We start from the raw sequence: 21,214 nt of genomic DNA on the forward strand, positions 1-21,214 counted from the left end.
TCCTTTGGGAAAAGTTCAGTAAGCTCTACATTTATGTGCCCTTTTCTCTACCTACTCTTTAATAATGTAAAATAAAAAATAGGAGAAAAATGATGAGATTGTGAACACTTCTCCCAGCTAACTTGGACAGGTTTTCAGGTGCTGCCATGTACGGTTTGTCTCATTAGGCAGCTGTTATTGAGGTAGTATAACGAAGCTGAGTAATTTGAACACTTTTAGTTTCAAATGAACTTTTCTCTGGGTCTTTAGATTTGAAATTCCCCATTTTGTTTTGTAATGGAAGTCACCTCATGGTCCTGATAGCCCTCCAGGCCACTAAGTTCACGGGATGTGAACGGCCTCTGCTCAACTCTGGTGGCTGCGCTTGACCTCTGACCTCTGGCCCATGCACTGATGCAACGTCTGTCTCTCCACCTGCTCTAAAAACCAAAATTTTCTTTGGTTTATAGGAAGACGTGAAACTTACCCGCAATTCTAGGTGTTCCTAAGAAGTGAGATCATGAGGCAAAATATATTAACTGCAGGTAAACTTTTTTTTTTTTTTGAGACGGAGTCACGCTGTGTTGCCCAGGCTGGCGTGCAGTGCCGCGATCTCCGCTCACTGTAAGCTCTGCCTCCTGGGTTCACGCCATTCTCCTGCCTCAGCCTCCCGAGTAGCTGGGACTACAGGCGCCTGCCACCATGCCTGGCTGATTTTTTGTATTTTTAGTAGAGACAGGGTTTCACCATGTTAGCCAGGATGGACCTTGTGATCCACCTGCCTCGGCCTCCCAAAGTGCTGGGATTACAGGCGTGAGCCACCACGCCCGGCTAACTGCAGGTAAACTCTTATCTGAAACAGTGGTTCTCAATTTGCAATGGTTCTGTCCCTCCTTCCCCGGGAACCTTTGGCAATGTCTACAGACAGTTTGGTTGTCACGGCTTGGTGGGAGTGCTATTGATTTCTAGTGGGTGAAAGCCATGGATGCTCCTAAACCTCTGAGAGTATACTGGACAGGTCTGACATCAAAGTCCCTTACAAGGTATGTAGAGCACTTTACCATTTACACTGGACTTAGCTCACTCTCACAATCACCACTTTAAACATGAGGAAATGGAAATGTAAGAGACTCAAGAATGCCAAAAATTAGAAAAAACTCACAAGGATGACATTCCCTTGACATTTGCTTCAGATGAAGTAACTGTCACAGATCCAAAGATGAAGCTGCTTTTGCACATAAGAGTATGTATTCACCTGGAAAAAATTCTCTCAAATCCCTCCCTTCGGAGTCTGAGTCCCTAGTGCTGGAGATCCCAGTTCTATTTGCTCCCTGCTCTGTGGCTCACAGAGATTCTAGCAAGACTAGGGTGGGCCTGGGAGATGCTAACAATTTCCTTGACAAGTGAATTATGCTTTGAGTCCGAGTTAGTGGAATAGTGAGACCCTGCAAAGGGGAAGGTTCTTTCATTGAAGACCATTGCTACTTCCATCCTGAGCTCTGCATTTAATGGGTGACGATGGAATGAAAAGGTTAACTTAGCCACGCTACCCTTCTGTGGTAACATCCTTGACTTGTTTAGAAGATTAAATAAAAAAAAGAAACTAATTAGTGAGAGGCTTCCTGATAATTATTGGGAGCTCTCCCGTATATACGTTATCTTATCTGATAAGTCACCTGAGAAAAAGCCACCTGAAGAAACAGAACGAAAACAAAGGATATTACAAGAACTTTACTGGTAACACCTTTTTAATAGGTCAAAGTAACTGTACAGTTCATTATATTCTTCCTGAGAATAATTTATATCCCCCAACAAACTAAAGGGAGGGTATATTTTTTCAAAATTAACAGAATGGATGGTGTAACTGGACATCAAAAGAAAACCAAATTCCTGTTTTGCTTCATTCTCTCCTGGGAAGACAGATACAAGGAAGGGTTAGTTAACTCCAGTGGCTGTAAAATAGTCAACATGGCTTTAATCTTTCTTTATAAATTATATAAAAATGGAAAAAGGGGATGGTTCTGGAACTTCTCCTCAATGCAGTTTGGAGGTGCTCTGGTACAAAGCATTTCTGCTTCCAAGAGAAATAACATTGCTACAAAAAACTGGCACATTATTCTGTGAAAAAAGACAAGAGTTTTTAGTTGTGTTCTACAGCTAGTTCCCGACCCAATGCTTCACATATCCACACGAAAGTAAAAGGCAGGTAAGACAAAAAGGGCTGTAGTTTTTTCTGAAATAACTCAAGTCTTCAAAATATAGCTTTTATATTCTTTGTAAAGTGGGATTAGCATATTGCAACTGAAGGGTGTTCTAACAAATAAAAATTCCAGTCTGGATAATAATTCTATGGTAGACAAAAGAATTCTCAGCCTCTTGGGTTTCCTGGAATTCTTTGCTTCATGCTCTCGTCTTCCACTATGCAGCTAAGGTAGTTTAGGAATTAAGATGTCACCCCTTGGCCATCCCCTATTAGAACGTATCTTAATGTGAACATAAACTGTTCTTCATGATGCTTAAAAGCTTACGTACAATTTTCATTCTTATAAAAATGCCACATTTTGGATCCTGGACTTTTCTGAATATCATGATTGAAAAAAACAAAACAAAAAATGAACCCAAATCAAAGTGTGGTTAAACTTATATGAGAAAGATTTTCAACCAGATGGTCATTCAAAAAAGTTGGAGCTGTAAGTGCTGGCGACTGAGGACACAGGGTTAATTCCTCGCTGCTGGTGGAAGGCTAGAGAACATCTTCAAAAGAGGGTAGCAAGACGTGCTCCTAGGGGAGGCTCAGTGTGGTCTCGTCTGCCCAAGCATTTTCAGTCTTGCTTGGTCAATGACATCGAGTAAGTTTTTAGCATCCACAGCCAGGGCGTGAGCAGCAGTCAGCATTTGCTTTTTGTACTCTTGCTGGAGGCTGGTCATGACATACTGCTGGGCCAGTTTCATCTTGTTGATGAGCTCTCCCAGGTCAGAGTTCAATAGTTTCTGTGCCATCTCAATCTGAAAGACAAGAGATAGGTCAGGAGAACTTTTTCCAATGAATTATTTTCTTTTTTAGAGAGATGTTCTTACTATGTTGTCCAAGCTTGCCTCAAACTCCTGGGCTCAAGCAATCTTCCTGCTTCAGCCTTCCCATTAGCTGGGAACACAGGCACATGCCACTGAGCCCTGCACTAATGAACTTTTCAGGGAATTTTTATGAGCCTTTCTTTCAGTGCCTCCATGAGAAGACAACTTTATTTCCTGTAAATAAATCTTCCTTAGGAGCAATAGGATGAAAAAAAATCTTTAAATTTTTTTTTCTTAACTTCCCACACTACATTCATGCATTTTTTAAAATTTTTTACTTACTTTAGAAATTCAGCTATTATAGTGTGCCTGTGTGTGCATGCCCATTCACACATGCAGATCCAGCATCTTGTTCCTTCCATTCAAAGCCTTCCCTGACACCAGGACTAACTTAGTCTCCATTTGCGCTCACTGTTTACACTTTATTAATCTCAGTGACTCCCAGGGCTTTTGTTTCATAATAGAACCACAGAATCTGACAGAACCTCAGAGATCATCTATTCCAAATACTTTCACATCAGAGAATGGACAACTGAGATACAGAAAGATGTGCTGAAGGCCACACAGCTCATTAGTGTCCAAGCCAGGACAAAAGCCTCCATCCTGACTTCTGGTCTTATGCTTTCTACTATGCCAACTCTATCTCAAGACCTTCCTTGGCTATACAAAAAATGGTTTAAGGATGGTGGCAGGGCGCAGTGGCTCACTCCTGTACAATCTCAGCACTTTGGGCGGCTGAGGCAAGCTGATGGCTTGAGCTCAAAAGCTTGAGGCCAGCCTGGGCAACATGGTGAAACCCCATCTCTACAAAAAAATAGAAAAAGTTAGCTGAGTATGGTGGTGTGCACCTGTATTCCCAGCTACTCAGGAGGCTGAGGTGGGAGGACGGCTTGAGCCTGGAAGACTGAGGTTGTAGCAAGCCAAGATCGTGTCATTGCACTCCAGCCTGGGTGACAGAGCCAGATCGTTATGTGTGCCGCCCCCCACCCCCCAACACACATGAAGTCAGGGCAGCGATGGTGGAAGCAGCTAATGAACACAAAATGCTGTCCTACAGGGTTAGAATGCTTTGCATGGGAGAGTCTCACGATCCTTCTTATCTGTTTCTTCAACCAATGGTGATTTATCCATTTGCTCTTTTATCAATTATGGAGCACCTATTATGTACGAGACACTTGGTGTTGTGGACGCAAGGACGAAGACCTGTTTTTACTCGCAGTCTAGAGTGGGAAAAGCATACACAGGACCCTATAATACACTGGAATAAATCACATAGTAGAAAAGCACACAGATAGGACAGCAACGCATTCTGTCTCAGAGAGGGTCAAAAAGACTTCACAGAAAGAATTTGTCTGAATTTGGCCTATACTGTAAAAGTAGGCTGGCTTCAACTGTGAAAGCCACACCAAATTGATCTTTATTTGGCAGAACTTGGCAAGAGGGATAAGAGATTTTTAGGCAGGAGAATGACAAAATCTAGAGAGATATTCTAGAAAGATGGCTCTTGGTGGCAATGTGGAGGCTGAATGGAAGGGCAGGGGAACAGACAAGAGGCAGATAAACCATCTAAGAGGCCATCTTCAGAGGAGAGGTGATGGTGGATGTGCAGGTGAAGGGACCAACCTGAGACCTGATGAGAGATGGAAGCTGTGTGGTCGTTTGCATGTGTGTAGGGGATGGGGAACTGCTGGGAGCAGACGTGCAAGTGTATGCTGTTGTCACTGACTGTGGAAGCAAACAAGGAAAGCAGACCGTTCTTGCCAATGGCAGACAGTTGGAGATCAGAGCTCAGGGAGGGGTTCTACAAAATCAACACAGATTTGGGAGGCATCAAATACTTGAATCTATGAGAATGAGAACAACTACCAAAGTGAAAAAGTATTTTTTTTTAATATAACAAGTGGGTAGCATTTTGGGAGATGACCACACTCAAGGGTGGCAGGGAACAAAAGCCTGAGCAGAGGTCTTGGCAGGAGAGGAGTGAGTAAGGAAGCTCTGAGCCAGAGGAGGGGGTCTCAAGGTGGGGAGTCAGGACTGAGGGGAAAGCAGGGGCTCTGGCAATTAGGAGATCTTGAAGGGCCGTTACAGCAGAGAGATTTCCAAACAGCTGGAGCACTGGAATGCTCTGAGCTGGTGCTGAGTGCAGCTGCCATGTGAGGAGGTGGCCCCGTCAGGGATGGGCTGCTCTTTCAGGAAGTACAATGGGGACAGGAGGCGGCATGAGGACAGTGAAAGGCAGATGCAGGATCAAAGACAGGCTCCTCTTCTTTTCAAAAATGATTTAAGGCCAGGTGTGGTGGCTCACGCCTATAACCCCAGCACTTTGGGAGACTGAGGTAGGAGGATGGCTTGAAGCAGGAATTTGACACCAGCTTGGGCAACACAGTAAGACTCTGTCTCTACAAAAAAAATAATTAGCTGGGCATGGTGGTATACAACTGTAATCCCAGCTACTTGGGGGGCGGAGGCAGGAAGATCACTTGAGATTAGGAGTTGGAGGTTATAGTGAGCTGTGATGGAGTCACTGCATTCCAGCCTGGGTGAGACAGACCCTGTCTCAAAAAAAAAAAAAAAAAATTAATAATTAAAAAATAATGTATACAGGAGAGCAATCTGTGTATTGGAATCAGGGGAGATGGAAAGATTACTTTAGACTTTATCAACTAGAATAAGTGTTGACAAATAGTCCCGCTAAAATATCCACTTGGTAGGACACCATTTTCTTGCCTCTGGTATATGGAACTTCTCCACTCTGGGGCAAAACTGAGGCTTGTCATGGAAAGCCAGAGGCCTGGTGAAGCAGGTAAGTGAGAGAACCCCATTTGGTTGGGATGTGAAGTTACGCTATGGCACCAGTCAGAGGCCTTTTCAAAAACAATTTAAAGGGTTTATGCATATGAATCAATGCCATTTACAAAGGAATCACCAACAGGAGTTGTGTCCAACCGTCCTTCAGAAGTCAATGTCCAGTTCGTCAACTGGAACATCCCCTGGACAGTGTGTGTCTCTGGGTATGATGTTGAGAAGGATTCAGCATTATTTATGCTGTATTCCTGACTGGAGATGCAAAACCTCAATCTCATCAGGAAGAAACAAATGTTTACAGGATATCCCTCAATCCAACTTTAAGAATACTCTATAAAATCACTGGGCCTATATTTGTCAAAAATGTCAATGCCATGAAAGATAAAAAAAGGCTGAGGAGCTGTTTCAGATGAAAGGAGGCTGAAGAAAGCAACACCACGTGCAAAGTGTGATCCTGGTCTGGCTCTCGCAGGTGAGGGAAAAGTGCTACAGAGACAACCGACGACCCTGGAACATGCCCTGCAGAGTGGGACAGTGCATTACATCATGTTAAAGTTCCAAAATGTGGTGACTGCGTGGTGGTTATGCAGGACAATGGCCTTGTTATGAGAAATATAAATGGAAATCTCAAAGGGGAAGAGGGCAAGAGATACACAGCCATTCTCAAGCTGCTCGACAGCAGGAAGTGATGTGTGTACACACATAGACAATGGGGCAGGAATGACAATGTGCTGACATGTTAAAAGGCTGTGAAACTCAAAGGAAAGTTGGGAATTCTCTGTATTAATCTTTTAACTTTCATATAAATCTGAAATGATTTCAAAATAAAAAGGACAAACAAAAAGTGTGCTGGGATGAAGAACTGCCCATGCTTCCCTAGAAATGAGAAAAGCAGGCAGCTGGAGTCAGCAGGGAGCAAGGCTGAAGCCTGCAGATCCTGGACTCTGTAGTGGGGACGCTTCCCACGTGCGTTTGTCAATCCCAACCACAGAGTGTACACCCTAGGCTCAAAGACACTAAAACAAGTGCAGGTGCTTCCTTTCATTTGTTAGTCATATAATTGAAACAAAATTGCCAAAAGGTAGCAAAAACGATCGTTGTTGCTGGGCTACAGTATTTTGGGTCAACTTTTATTCCTTAAAACTTTTTTTTTTTTGAAACAGGGTTTGCTCTGTCACCCAGGATGGAGTATGGTGGCTTGATCCTAGCTCACTGCAGCCTGAAACTCCTGGGCTCAAGCAATCATCCCGCTTCAGCCTCCTGAGTAGCAATTGCACACAGCTAATTTTTAAAAATTTTTTGTAGAGACAGAGTCTTGCTTTGTTGCCCAGGCTGGTCATAAACTGGCTTTAAGTCATCCTCTTGTCTCGGCCGCCCAAAGTGTTGGGATTACAGAGGTGAGCCACCACATTCAGCCCTTAAGAAGCTTCTTAAAAGACATTTATTAATTTAAAATGACTTTTTTTTTTTTTTTCAGATGGAGTCTCACTCTGTCACAGGCTGGAGTACAATGGCACGATCTCGGCTCACTGCAACCTCCACCTCGCGGGTTCAAGTCATTCTCCTGTCTCAGCCTCCCAAGTAGCTGGGACTATAGGCACGTGCCACCATGCCCAGCTACTTTTTGTATTTTTAGTAGAGATGGAGTTTCATCATGCTGGCCAGGATGGTCTCGATCTCTTGACCTCGTGATCTGTCCGCCTCAGCCTCCCAAAGTGCTGAGATTACAGGTGTGAGCCACTGCACCTGGCCTGGAATTTTTTAAGACAATAATTTTATTTATTAATTTTTTGGTAGAGATAGGGTCTCAGTATGTTGTCTTGAAATCCAGGCCTCAAGCCATCCTCCTGCCTTGGCCTCCCAAAGTGTTGGGATTACAGGCATGAGCTACCTGCCTGGCCTAAAAGAAATTTTGTATATTACTACTTGAAATGGAAAACCAGGATCATTTGCAAGCTCAACTATTTTTAAGGAGAATTCGAGGAAGTAGACCATGCACAATGCCCGCCCCATTCATATCAGCACTCCTCTACCTTTAAGGTTCATGGCACCAGCAGCAGTTTCCCATGTGCCTTCCTCGTCCACTGCTCAGAGCCACTTGTAGCTCACATGAGGACCTCGCACAGTGGCTCTGCAGTGGACTAGCAGCAGGAAAACCCAGGATCTGGAACTTGAGTGGCCACTGCTCCACACCACCCCTATGCCCTAGAATGAACAGCCCAGTCCTGGTTGGAGCCAGTGTTAGAGGGAAGGTCATCGCTTGTAGGGCAGTTGATGCCTCTGCTGGCCACAGACTGAGGAGCTCCCTTCAGCACCACAGGCATCCCTGAATGTGTCCCTGCCCAGTGCTGTCACAGAGGGCTGTAAGGGGAAGATTGTGCCCTACCTCTCGGTGGGTGCTGGCTGGTAGGAGGGGAATGGTCTCATCCACAGTGGCCAATAACGTCCTCAGGGCCAAGCCGACTTCCTAACAGACAAGAATCACAACCAATATTAGAACACACACAAAGGATTTTTATGCCTTTCAGCTATATATTTTTTTATTTCCTTTCCACAAGTTTCAAGGCAAATTTCTGTATTTCTTTTTCTCAGTGCTGAGCCCTATCTTGTAAGTTATGAGGCTCCTTTTTCTCCCAAAAGATTTAGATCTGACTATTCATTGCTCTAATACCCTAAGGAGTGGGTTGAAGAACAGCAGTTCACGTAAGAAAAGTCACACAGATGCTGAGGGTGGAAAGCAGGATTTTTTTTTCCTCATCTACTGGTTCCAAGCAGATTATACCACCCTCCTGGCTCCAACATGCCAACCCTGCCAACACAGGTTAGGATAAATAGTAGCACCTTTCCCCAAGTGTGTTCACCGAATGTGTTCTCACCCAGGTACTTTCAAACACCTCATGAGGCTGGCCAGAGATGACAACTCTGCCCTGGATGCCAGGGGGCAGCCTTGCTTTGGACCCCATTCTGAATCTCAGGCTTCATCTATTATGCACACTGAGCAGAAACACTCCTCCCTGCCACTTCCGAGTTGCAGCGAAAAGGGTCTAACTATGATTTAAAACAAATAATTTTAAACTTCAAATTTTCAATACTGTCATCCTTATGAGGATCAAATAATGTAATGACTAAGACATCAAATTACATGTAATATGAATAAAACCAGTAAGAAAATGATAGTTACTTATAACTGGATCAACATACAAAAAGAATGTCATTTGGCCAAAGTAATACGGTTAAAAAAATAGTGTCTATAAAATCACCATATAAAATCTTAGTATGTACAAAATTCTGAATGGTTTCATCTACTGTTGAGTTGTTTAAACTTGGCTGTGGGTTCATGCAAGTTCTTCCTTAAGAACTTTGGTTAAAACTGTTATGTGATACACTTAAGAAAAGTGAACCAGAATGGATTAACTGTGCTTTCCATGAAACAGAACTATCAAGCAGCTTTTTCCACACTGATGGTTTATAAGAAGCTGTTGCAAAGATTGCTAATAGGTATACTAAAAAAACAGTTGTAGGGGCCAGGCACAGTGGCTCGTGCCTGTAACTCCAGCACTTTGGAAGGCCAAGGCAGGCAGATCACCTGAGGTCAGGAGTTTGAGACCAGCTTGGCCAACAGCGTGAAACCCCGTCTCTACTAAAAATACAAAAATAAGCCAGGTGTGGTGGTGCATGCCTGTAGTCCCAGCTACTCGGGAGGCTGAGGCAGGAGAATTGCTTGAACCTGGGAGGCAGGGGTTGCAGTGAACCAAGATCGTGCCACTGCACTCCAGCCTGGGAGCCTGGGTGACAGAATGAGACTCCATCTCAAACAAAACAAAAAACCCAACAATAACAATTGTAGGAGTCTATAACTCAACAACAAAATACAGTATGATTTAAAAAACAGGCCAAAACAACAAAAACTTGACATTTTTCCAAAGAAGATACACAAACGCTCAAAGCTAACAGATGTTCAAGACCTGTATGCAAATCAAAATCACACTTAGATACACTTCACATCCATTAGGATGACAATTATTTTTTAAAACACACACACAAAACCCTAAGCTTCAAAATAACCCCCCAGAAAATAACATGTTTTGGTGAGAATATGGAGAAACTGGAACCCTTGTGCACTACTGGAGGGAATGTAAGATGGTGCAGCCGCTGTGAAAAACAGAATGGTGGCTCCTTAAAAAATTAAAAATAGAATTATTAGTGATCCAGCAATTCTGAGTATACACTCCAAAGAAGTGAAAACAGGGTCTCAAAAAGATATTTGTATATCCATGTTCATAGCAGCATTCTTCATGATAACCGAAAGGTGGAAGCAACCCAAGTATCCTGTGATGGTTCAGTAAACAAAATGTGGTGTGAACATACAGTGGAATATTACTCTGCCCTAAAAAGGAAGAAAATTCTGACACATGCTACAACATGGATGTACTCTGAGATACTACGCTGAGTGAAATAAATCCATCACAAAAAGACAAATACAGTATGATTCCACTTATAAGCGGTACCTAGGGTAGTCAATTCATAGAAATAGCAAGTAGGATGGAGGTTGCTGGGGCTAGGGGAGGGGAAAAGAGGAGGGTTGTTTCAAATGCACAGAGTTTCAGTTTTGCAAGGGAAGGGTTATGGAAGTGGATGGTGCTGATGGTGGCACAACATTGTGAATGTACCTAATGCCTCTGAAATGTATGCTTAAAAATGGTTAAGATGGTAGTTTATGTTATGTGTATTTTACTACAATAAAAAAAAGTATGTTGGAGTATGTTTCAGAAATACTGGCTTAGAGCAAAGTTTGACCACACTCTCTGAACTGGAGGACACCTCTGTGCAACCAACATGCCAGTCTGTACTCTTTAAAAGGAGCCATTGCTGACTTTCCTTGGACCTAGTGTCCTCTTTCTTTCTCTCTTTTTTTTTTTTTTTTGAGAGATGGGGTTTCACCATGTTGGCCAGGCTGGTCTTGAACTTCTGACCTCAAGTGATCTGCCTGCCTCAGCCTCCCAAAGTGCTGGGATTATGGGCATGAGCCACTGCACTCAGCCCCTAGTGTCCTTTTTCACAGAACACCTGTCACTGTCTGCTAGGATCCCACTCCATTGAACACAATTTGGAAAACATTAGTTTACTGGCATGATATTTTTATTTATTTTTACTCTTTTTAAAAGAAAATTCAATGAACACTCACATACCCAACCCTTAGCTTAAGAAAACAACACAGATAAATCCTCCCAATATACCTTTCTTCAGCTGGCTCCTCCCTACAGGTGTGGGATCTGAATTTGATAATGATCATTCCTCTACTTGTCTTTGCACTCTAACAACGTAACCACATCTCCCTAAGTCTTACACAGGATTATTTTGCATGTTTTTCAAGTTTACATAAATGGCATCATACTGTAAGCATACTTTTGCAGCTTTCTCTTTCACTGCAGACTTTATGTGTGAGTGGTAATTATTAAAAGAGTGTACTGCTTCAAGACACTCCCATCCTAGTGTTTACTGACAGAAGACAACAAGATAGGAACGGCAATTCAGAATAACTGCGGTTCTCACTAACATTGTCACTGTATGATGCCTTCGTGAAGAGCTTCTAAAGCATCAGTTCTGACTTTGGTGGGGCAGGGGGACCTAGAGACATCTATCAACTGGCACCACAGCTTACAGGAAATAAGAACATTTTTGCCAGTACACAAAATGACTGTATTTTACCTTCACCATAGGGACGTACTCCTCTGGTGGGGCTGGCTGGATTTTACTGGACATCTCGATGACAGCTTTCACCAGGCCCGTCACATTCTCATACACCTTATCATTCGACCGGTCCAGGTTGGCAGTAGGAGGGGGGCTGATTTCCTGGGGCTGAAGCTGACAACACAGAAGCCAGTCATTTTTCTGCTCTCCAGCAGATGGCGTGAGATCACCACAATCAAGCTAGAGAGGGTCTTTACAAGAGATCAAAGCAGATTGCAGAAGGTCATTGATTTTCTTGTGTGTACGGGATATAGTTCAGATTGAGAATGACGGTAAAGTAATTCCTCCAAGTGACCAATTAGGCAGTATTTTTTTTCTAACTTTGAGCTCAGTTAAAGGAAATGAGATGGAATCATACATATTATACTAAAAACTCCAGATTCTTTCAGAGACGTGATTTGATGTCCCCTCACCCCAAAATCATTTACCACAAGATAATAATCCACCTAAGGATTTACTGAATTTTAGACAAAATTACCTATTTGGCTAAAGAGTCAAACATTCTACCTGAAGACTATAAGGATTTCCACTTAGTTTGAATTCTGCAGTGAAAGCGGTATGGCTCAGCTTAGCTGCCCTCAGCCGCCTAATGGAAACATGCTCTTTGTACAATTATAAAAAGCTGACACATGAATGCACTTTAAGGGGATAGCATCTGTTTGCAGGTCGCGACTGAAGTCAAAGCAGCAGTGGTGTCGCTAGGAGCCTCCCTGCCCGAGACCCCGGTTTCAGCCAGCTCCGTGCTGACTGCTGGAAAGCACCTGGGCCTACGCTTATAAAGCCTCAGCGCTCTCACCCGGGCAACTGTGATCAGGGAAGATGAGGCCAAAGATGTAACAATGTCCACCTAGGGCCTGGGTACAGAAGAGACATCAACAAATGTTACTAAGATAACTTGAGCACTGATGGTGGAATAACATGAGGGCCTTAGGGAAATCTTCAGCAATATTTAAAAATTCCAACTGGTTAGAATTATACCAGGCATAAAATGGTGTGTGTGTGTGTGTGTGTGTGTGTATACACTTTTTAAAAAAGACTAACTTGTAGTACATATAGTTCAATCATGAACCTGATGCCAGTGCTCAGTCTAAATATAAGTTCCTATTTCTGAACCCTTGGATGCTTTTGCCCAAGTAATCTGGAACAGATTCATTCTTGGTTGTTCCAAAGTCTGGGTATGAGTTAGAAAAGCACAAGAATAATTCATTTACTGCAAAGATGTACATGTCTCATTCTTTTGCATATATAAACACTGCTTTTGGCATCTGTCAGTCATAAGAGGTGACAAACCAGGCCGAAGTGCCCTCCCACTTGGGCTTCCTGCTTTCCAGTCCAAAGTTACATGCAGAGAGCCGGGTATGATAGAGAGAGCTGGACAGACACACAAAGACACGATGTGCTTACCCTCCATGGCTATTGTCGAACGGAAGGTGAGGAAAAGTTAAAAGAATTTATCAGAGAAAGGGAAAAAAGAAAAACAATATTAATAAAGGCATCAGACAAATCCCCCATAAAAACACATGAGCAGAACAAAAAGGAGCTAGTTTCCAAGCCTGCCCACCAGCTCTCACTCACTGTTGCCAGGGTGTGGCTACTGTGCCACCTGCTCACTGCCCCAGCACACTGCATAGAGAGGTCTGCCATGCACCATGCTCAGTTACAAAACAAATGCAGGGAACATGCAAAGCCCGAGGAACAATCCAGCAGCAGTGCAAGATCAACAGAATGAGGGCTCTTCAAAAAGAAAGTAGGAGGAGGACATATGGTTTTAATTACTGCAAACTGCCCATCTGAATTCTCATAGATTCAGGAGAAACTGCAGCAGCCTCAATTCCTGAGCCTGGCCCCTCAACATCTTTGAGATCTACTTCATCACCTAGCCATAATGTTATCATAAAGATTCCTGACTTGGGGCTGAGTTTAAAGATATTAGGCCCAGCCTGGCCAACATGGTGAAACCCGGTCTCTATTAAAAATACAAAAATTAGCTGGGTAATGGTAGCGCATCCCTGTAATCCCAGCTACTCGGGAGGCTGAGGCAGGAGAGTCATTTGAACCTGGGAGGCGGAGGTTGCAGTGAGCTGAGATTGTGTCACTGTACTCCAGCCTGGGCGACAGAGCGACACTGCGTCTCAAAAAAAAAAAAAAAAAAGACATTGGGAGCTTATTTTATTTTAAAGACAAAAAACCAAAGTAGAACAGAAACCCCTTTTTCGAGCTGATTCTTATGATTAGGTTCTACTACTTTAAACTGAGCAGTTTTATTTAATGTGTTTTCTTTAAAGCTCAAGCCAGGGCTATCCTACTATAACCACATCATTTCCAAGAGATGACTTCCTGTATTTTACTTTCTGCACTGAGAGTCACAGTGTGGTCTTCTGTTTAACTTCATAAGATGTGCCAGTTCAAACTATATCAACAGGGCTTCTTGAGGAGGGGGCCACAGGGTGTTTCATCAAGAAGAAATAGACAATTCTATAATTCTAGGGAGGTTGTAACCTGTTTAAAGCTTCTGTTCTTTTGTAAAACTTTACCCTTTGCCCAATTCTTGTGGTAGAGGGGCACTGTCATAATGCTTCTAGGGACCATTCACAGTGACATTCCAGAAGGAAAAGCTGTTTGGAAAGACATCCTAATGGTTTTCTATTTTCTGGAGCTTGACAACTTGGAAGCTCCTTGGCAGGCAGTTGATAAACCCTCCATAGATGTAGCCAATTCCAACTACTTAGGTTGATGCTTAAAAACTCAGTTAAGAACCAAAATGCAGTGCTACCTAGGAAAAATTGAGACTGATTTTGCCTGTTATTTGGATGAATTATTTTAGTTATACATAAAGGTAAGTATTTCAGTATTAGTTTTTTTAGGCAGAATCTCGCTCTGTCGCCCAGGCTGGAGTGCAGTAGTGTGATCTCAGCTCACCACAACCACCACCTCCTGGATTCCAGCGATTCTTGTGCCTCAGCCCCGAGAGCTGGAATTATAGGGTCACACCACTACACACGACTAATGTTTGTATTTTTAGTAGAGATGGGGTTTTGCCATGTTGGCCAGGCTGGTCTGGTACTCTTGGTCTCAAGCAATCCACCTGCCTTGGCCTCTCAAAGTGTTGGAATTACAGGTGTGAGCCACTGTGCCTAGCTGCATTGCGGTATTAGAACAATACTGTTCTTTTAGGATGGATTCAATGACCTCTACCAAGCAGACAATGAAGAAACAGAGGTGTATATTACACATTATTTGAAAATCTACTTAGGCTGGGTGCGGTGGCTCATGCCTGTAATCCCAGCACTTTGGGAGGCCGAGGCAGGCGGATCACAAGGTCAGGAGATCGAGACCATCCTGGCTAACACGGTGTTAGTATTGGTGGTATTTTTGGTACTAAAAATACCAAAAAAAAAAAAAATTAGACGGGCGTGGTGGCAGGTGCCTGTAGTCCCAGCCAACTTGGGAGGATGAGGTGGGAGGCTGAGGCAGGAGAATGGCGTGAACCCGGGAGGCGGAGCTTGCAGTGAGCCAAGATCACGCCACTGCACTCCAGCCTGGCAACAGAGCGAGACTCTGTCTCAGGGGGGCGGGGGCGGCAATCTTAATATATTTTAAGTACACATATTATTTTCAAGATTTCAATTTGCTTCATACCCTATCCTAATTATATGTATTGATTATGTTATTCCAGCTGTGAAACATGTTTCATAACGATGTCAGAATTCTAAGGTGGTACTGATCTACCTCTAAAGTTGGTTTTTCATTGTAATACAAGCCATTTTGAAAGTCTGTTCTTTTGGCTTATGAAAATAAATAATTCATTAATCTCATTCTGTCCCCTTTTCTTTTTTTAAAGAGATGGGGTCTCACTATGTTGCACAGGCCAGATTCAAACTTCTGGGCTGAAGCGATCCTCCTGCCACAGCCTCCTGAGTAGCTGGGACTATGGGGTGTGCCGCCATGTCTGGCTCCTTTTTAGAAATTTATTGAAAGAAGCCAATATTCGGAAGGGTGTGTCCTTCCTCAGTTTTCCCTGGAGAAGACTCAGTGTGTCTTTAACAGAACTGTCAGGAGGCATCCTGGGGATTGGAGGCCTGGTGAACTGAGGAAGTTCCTGATTCCCAGGCACTTACAAGCTGCTGGCATGAACTCTGGGCACCAACCCTAAGGGCAGAGGCATCCCTAGCCCAGTTGGTACTTTCACTATGGCCACAGAGAGCAGGCTAGTTTGTGTCAGTGGCTGCCCATTCACCCTCTGGTCACCTCCTCAATGAACACTGGCAAATCTGTGCCCTCTAAGCTGCAGGCTATCCCTCTGGGCCTGGAGATGACATTTTTTCTTACCCTGGATTAACTTTCTGATGACTCTGAGAAGACAACAATGTATCTACATCTAATGAAGCTTCAGCTTTGCAGGCGAGTGCCTTTGAGTCAAGTATGTGCTCAGTCAAGCCTGTGGACAAGCACAGCTCAGCTATGTGGAGGCTGTGTAACCTTGAACAAACTGCTTAATCTCTGTGAGACTTGGTCATCTAAGAAATGATACCACCACCAATCCTGTGAGGTTGACATGAGAACTGATAATACATGAAAAAGGACTGCCACAGAACTTGGTAAAGGGACAACAGTCAATAAGTGGTGGTTATTGGTAAAGCAAAGTTTATCTTAACCTGATATGATATTTTTCGGATTTTAAAATGTCTTCCACTATAAGATGCATCCTTTTTTTTTTTTTTTAACCTCGAGACGGAATCTTGCTCTGTCACCCAGGCTGGAGTGCAATGGCATGATCTCGGCTCATTGCAACCTCTGCTTCCTGGGTTCAAGCAATTCTCCTGCCTCAGCCACCCGAGTAGCTGGGATTATAGGCATGCGCCACCACGCCCAGCTAATTTTTTTGTATTTTTAGTAGAGACGGGGTTTCACTATGTTGGCCAGGCTGGTCTTGAACTCCTGACCTCGTGATCCGCCCATCTTGGCCTCCCGAAATGCTGGGATTACAGGCATGAGCCACCGCACCCAGCCCAAGATGCATCATTTTTTAATGAACCACTAAGAAAGAAAAAAAAATGCTGCCAGTTAAACCAAAACACCATCCCAATTTTAGAGATATTAAAATGTGAATAAAAGGTATATGAGAATTGAGAAATAGGGTCTATTCTGAGAGGTAATTTGTCATTTTAAGTGGAAAGTAAAAAGATCCCATCTCCTTACAGGACACAGGCTAGAAAAGAAGAGCCTCCTCCATCAGATCTCTCAGGGAGGAGGGCTGCTGCTCTAGTGGCTCCAGCACTCGGTGAGGGCTGGTGGGGACCCAGCAGAGTCACAGGCACCAAGAGTTCCAGCTGGCACCCCTCGGGGCAGGCTGCACCTGACTTCTGACTGCCGAACTCAGAAGCTTGTGGTTGTTTGTGCCTGAGTCAAACACTCCCCTTGGTTTGAGGATGGCTCTACTCAGCATACATTGCTTTTACAAACCCAATTCTAACTTTAAACGGAAAATAAATAAGTCTTCCATGAAGCCACACTTACAAACTTGGAGCCTACAGAAGTCCTCACTTACCCCAAGCATCCTGGTTTAATTAATTTTTAAAACCAGAAACAATCTCGGCACTTTGTTCTAAAGAAAACATTCTGTCTTATTAGAGGAAGAAGTATGTAGAAAATCAGAATCTGATTGAGTTCCTAAAATCTATTACACTGAGAGGAAAATGGAAAAGAAAATGTTTGCATAAAGCTTCTCCCTGACTCCCAGAGGGGTTCAGAACCAGACCAATTGACTCCTGGGTCTCACTGCAGTTCCACTCTGCACTGTTCTATTTTCAGCACCAACTCCACTCTATGACATGAACACTGTCAACTGAGAACTAGGGGACACCACAAATCCTGCAAGCAGAAGGTGCTGCATAGGCTCAGATGCCCACCTTGACACCCTCGTTGTAGCTGTCAGCAGGGCTGCTGAGGCTGGCAAGGCTTCCCAGATGACCGGGAGCTCCAGGGCGAGGCGGTTTCTTTGGTGGAGCTGCAGGATCTGGTGAGAGAGAATGATTCCCATTAAGTCATGTGCGTTAAGAAAGATCAAGAGGCTGGGGGCAGTGGCTCATGCCTATAATCTCAGCACTTTGGGAGGCCGAAGCAGGCAGATCACCTGAGGTCAGGAGTTCAAGATCAGCCTGACCAACATGGAGAAACCCCATCTCTACTAAAAATACAAAATTAGCTGGGTGTGGTGGCACATGCCTGTAATCCCAGCTACTCAGGAGGCTGAGGCAGGAGAATCGCTTGAACCCAGGAGGTGGAGGTTGCGGTGAGCTGAGATCGCACCGCTGCACTCTAGCCTAGGCAACAAGAACAAAACTCTGTCTCAAAAAAATAAAAAAAAAGAGAAAGAAGACTGAGCACAGTGGCTCACGCCTGTAACCCCTAGCACTTTGGGAGGCTGAGGCGGGTAGATGCCTGACCTCAGGAGTTCAAGACCAGCCTGGGCAACACGGTGAAACCCCAACTCTACTAAAATTTAAAAAAAAAAAAAAAAAGGAAAGGAAAGAAAAAAATTTTTAGCCAGGCATGGTGGTGTGCACCATAGTCCCAGCTACTCGGGAGGCTGAGGCAGGAGATTTGCTTGAACCCGGGAGGTTGCAGTGAGCTGAGATTGTACCACTACACTCCAGCCTGGGTGACAGAGTGAGACTCTGTATCCAAAAAAAAAGGAAAGAAACCACTCCTAAATCTAAATAAATGCCTACTGCTGTTCTTATAAAAAAGACACTCATCTTGCATTCTAAGGAGGCATTTCTTTTTTTTTTTTTTGAGACCGAGTGTTGCTCTGTCGCCCAGGCTGGAGTGCAGTGGTGTGATCTCGGCTCACTGCAACACTAAGGAAGTATTTCTGATGCATTATACCAACAAATTCTTTTTCCCAATACTCTAGTAATGAGCTGAATGTGGTAAACATTGTACTTGCTGTGGTCTGTAGAGGAAAAATTAATCATGAGGGTACTCCAAAGCTACGACACCATATACATTCAAAACCTGCTTTCATCAAATTAAACTAACTTCTTTCCGCCCAATTCTTTTCTTCTTTACCTGGTTTACCCACAGGCTGATATATATGTTGGTTTCCAATCTGTGGGAAAAGAAAAGTTCAGTCAATGCACTAGTATATACAATTGGGTAATGACCTCTCTCTCCCACCCTGTCTATCCACCCCCTTGAACTTCTAGGCTAGATTCTGGGGATCAAAATGAACAAAACAGGTTTCTGCATAAGGTCTCAGTTGGGATGGGGGATCAGGCAAATAAGCAAATGACGCCAACAGGATGTGTGGAAAGGGCTGTGAGAGAAGCAAGCATGGGTCACTCTGGAACCACAAACACAGTGGTCATAACCCATTTAAAATGTTCTTACACAGCTGAGGAGAATGTAAATTAGTACAACCTCTATGGAAAATGAACTTGAAAAACTCAAAATAGAACTACTTATCAAAGAACTCAAAATAGAACTACCATTCGATCCAGCAATCCCATGACTGCATACATGCCCAAAGGAAACCAAATCATTGTATCAAAAAGATACCTGCACTGCTATGTTTATCATGGCACTACTCCCAATATCCAAGATACAGAATCAACCTAAGTGTCCATCAATGAATGTCTGGGTAAAAAAAATGTGGTATATGTAAACAATGGAATACTATTTAACCACAAAAAATATAATTGGCTGGGCACGGTGGCTCATGCCTGTAACACCAGCACTCTGGGAGGTCAAAATGGGCGATAACCTTAGGTCAGGAGTTTAAGACCAGCCTGGCCAACATGGCAAAACCTTGTCTCTACTAAAAACACAAAAATTAGCTGGGCGCGGTGGTACATGCGTGTAATCCCAGTTACCTGGGAGGTTGAGGCAGGAGAACTGCTTGAACCCAGGAGGCAGAGGTTGCAGTGAGCCAAGATCGTGCCACTGGCACTCCAGCCTGGGCAACAGAACAAGACTCTGTCTCAAATAAATAAATAAATAAATAAATAAATAAATAAATAAATATTCCTGTCTTTTGCAGCAGTGGGGATGGATGCAGTAATGTGTAGGCCATTATCTTAGGTGAAACAACTTACAAACAGAAAATCAAATCCTGCATGTTCTCATAAGTGGGAGCTAAATAATGCGTACACACGTACCTAAGAATGTGGACTTGGAAGAGTTGCCGGGGTCGGTGTGGGTGGGGGTGGGGGTGGGGGCGGGGCGAACAGTGTTAAGACATTACTTAATGGCGCCAGGCGCAGTGGCTCACGCCTGTAATCCCAGCACTTTGGGAGGCTGAGGCGGGCGGATCACGAGGTCAGGAGGTCGAGACCATCCTAGCTAACATGGTGAAACCCCGTCTCTACTAAAAAAAAAAAAAAAAAAAGCCAGGCGTAGTGGTGTGTGCCTGTAATCCCAGCTACTTGGGAGGCTGAGGCAGAAGAATTGCTTGAACCTGGAGGGGGCAGAAATTGCAGTGAGCTGAGATCGCGTCACTGCACTCCAGCCTGGGCAACAGAGGGAGACTCCATCTCAAAAACAAAAAATTACTTAATGGGTATAATGTATACTATTTGTGTGATGGTTATACTAAAAGCCCAGGCTTCACCACTATGCAATATATCCATGTAAAAAAACTGCAGTTACACCCCTTAAATTTATACAAATAAAAAAAATTTGAAATGTTCTTACATGGATGTCTCCAGTTGACCTCTAAAGGGTTTAAAATCCCAGGACTTCCCAGTGTCTGCATCCTCTCCTGCCTGGCCTCCCAACTATCCTTATCACAAAAACAGGTACAACCAGAACAATGATGGAAAGGGGCTTGGTAGCACTGGGTGTGTAGATTCCCATGGGCCTACATTGTCATCATCCCCAAAGTACTGTGTGTGTCAGGACCTGTTGCTATACCTCCAACAGTTCTAGGCCAAGCCAGAGAAGCCAAACCACACCCCAGAACTTCTGTCCCAGGCACAGGATAAAGTTTCACTTAACACCAGTTCTCCTTCAAGTTGTCATACTTGAAACTGCATTTAAAATAGTCTTTCTGAGGCTAACTACCTGGAAAAAAATCTTTTTGGAACTATGTTCTACTTCTGAAAAGAAAGACTTTTCTTGCTTACTTTAAAATAATGAACTGGCTAACAGATACAACTTCAGGCGCTTAACTTTCTATTGAAAAGAGATCCACTTCTTTACAAGTGCTATAAAAATAGCACACAAAATTAAAATTGTTCCTCCCTCACACAATCAAGTTGTTTTCAACATGTCATTTAACACCTCGGATTTTAAAGACTTGCAAAAAGTCTCACAGCTTGAAGGTATGAAGAATGATACCGTATCAACTTATTTTTGTGTAGCGCTTCCTACTTTATATATCACTTCCATATCATTTATTTGTTCAATGAACAGTTATTGGACACCTGCTTTGTTCTAGGTATAAAACAAAGACCCTGCCTGGGGAGCAAACAGCTGACAATGCAGTGGAAGGAGACGGACAATAAACAATGAACATGTATTAGTATATTCTGTGTTCTGTTAGGAGAAGCTGTGTCCCACAAAGAAAGGAGACGGCTGGGATAGGAGGAGAGGAACTACAGGT

The 21,214-nt window shown here is 43.6% G+C and overlaps 1 protein-coding gene across 21 annotated transcripts in view; it reads right to left on the reverse strand.

Annotated features, from left to right (window-relative positions):
- Nucleotides 1–1,709: 1,709 nt before the first annotated feature.
- The window catches only part of PTK2 (protein tyrosine kinase 2), a 350,940-nt gene continuing 331,435 nt past the window's right edge, over nucleotides 1,710–21,214 (reverse strand). For all 21 annotated transcript variants that reach the window (XM_058444064.1, XM_058444062.1, XM_058444063.1 and 18 more), the window contains 5 exons: nucleotides 18,682–18,721; nucleotides 17,520–17,626; nucleotides 11,569–11,724; nucleotides 8,246–8,326; nucleotides 1,710–2,985 (listed from right to left, as the gene is read on the reverse strand). In XM_058444064.1, the coding sequence (XP_058300047.1) occupies nucleotides 2,773–2,985; nucleotides 8,246–8,326; nucleotides 11,569–11,724; nucleotides 17,520–17,626; nucleotides 18,682–18,721 (597 nt within the window). In that variant the 3' untranslated portion in view covers nucleotides 1,710–2,772. The remainder of the gene's footprint in view (nucleotides 2,986–8,245; nucleotides 8,327–11,568; nucleotides 11,725–17,519; nucleotides 17,627–18,681; nucleotides 18,722–21,214) is intronic.

Source organism: Hylobates moloch, unplaced genomic scaffold (genome assembly GCF_009828535.3).
Source record: "Hylobates moloch isolate HMO894 unplaced genomic scaffold, HMol_V3 SCAFFOLD_9, whole genome shotgun sequence".
Classification (NCBI taxonomy): Eukaryota; Metazoa; Chordata; class Mammalia; order Primates; family Hylobatidae; genus Hylobates; species Hylobates moloch.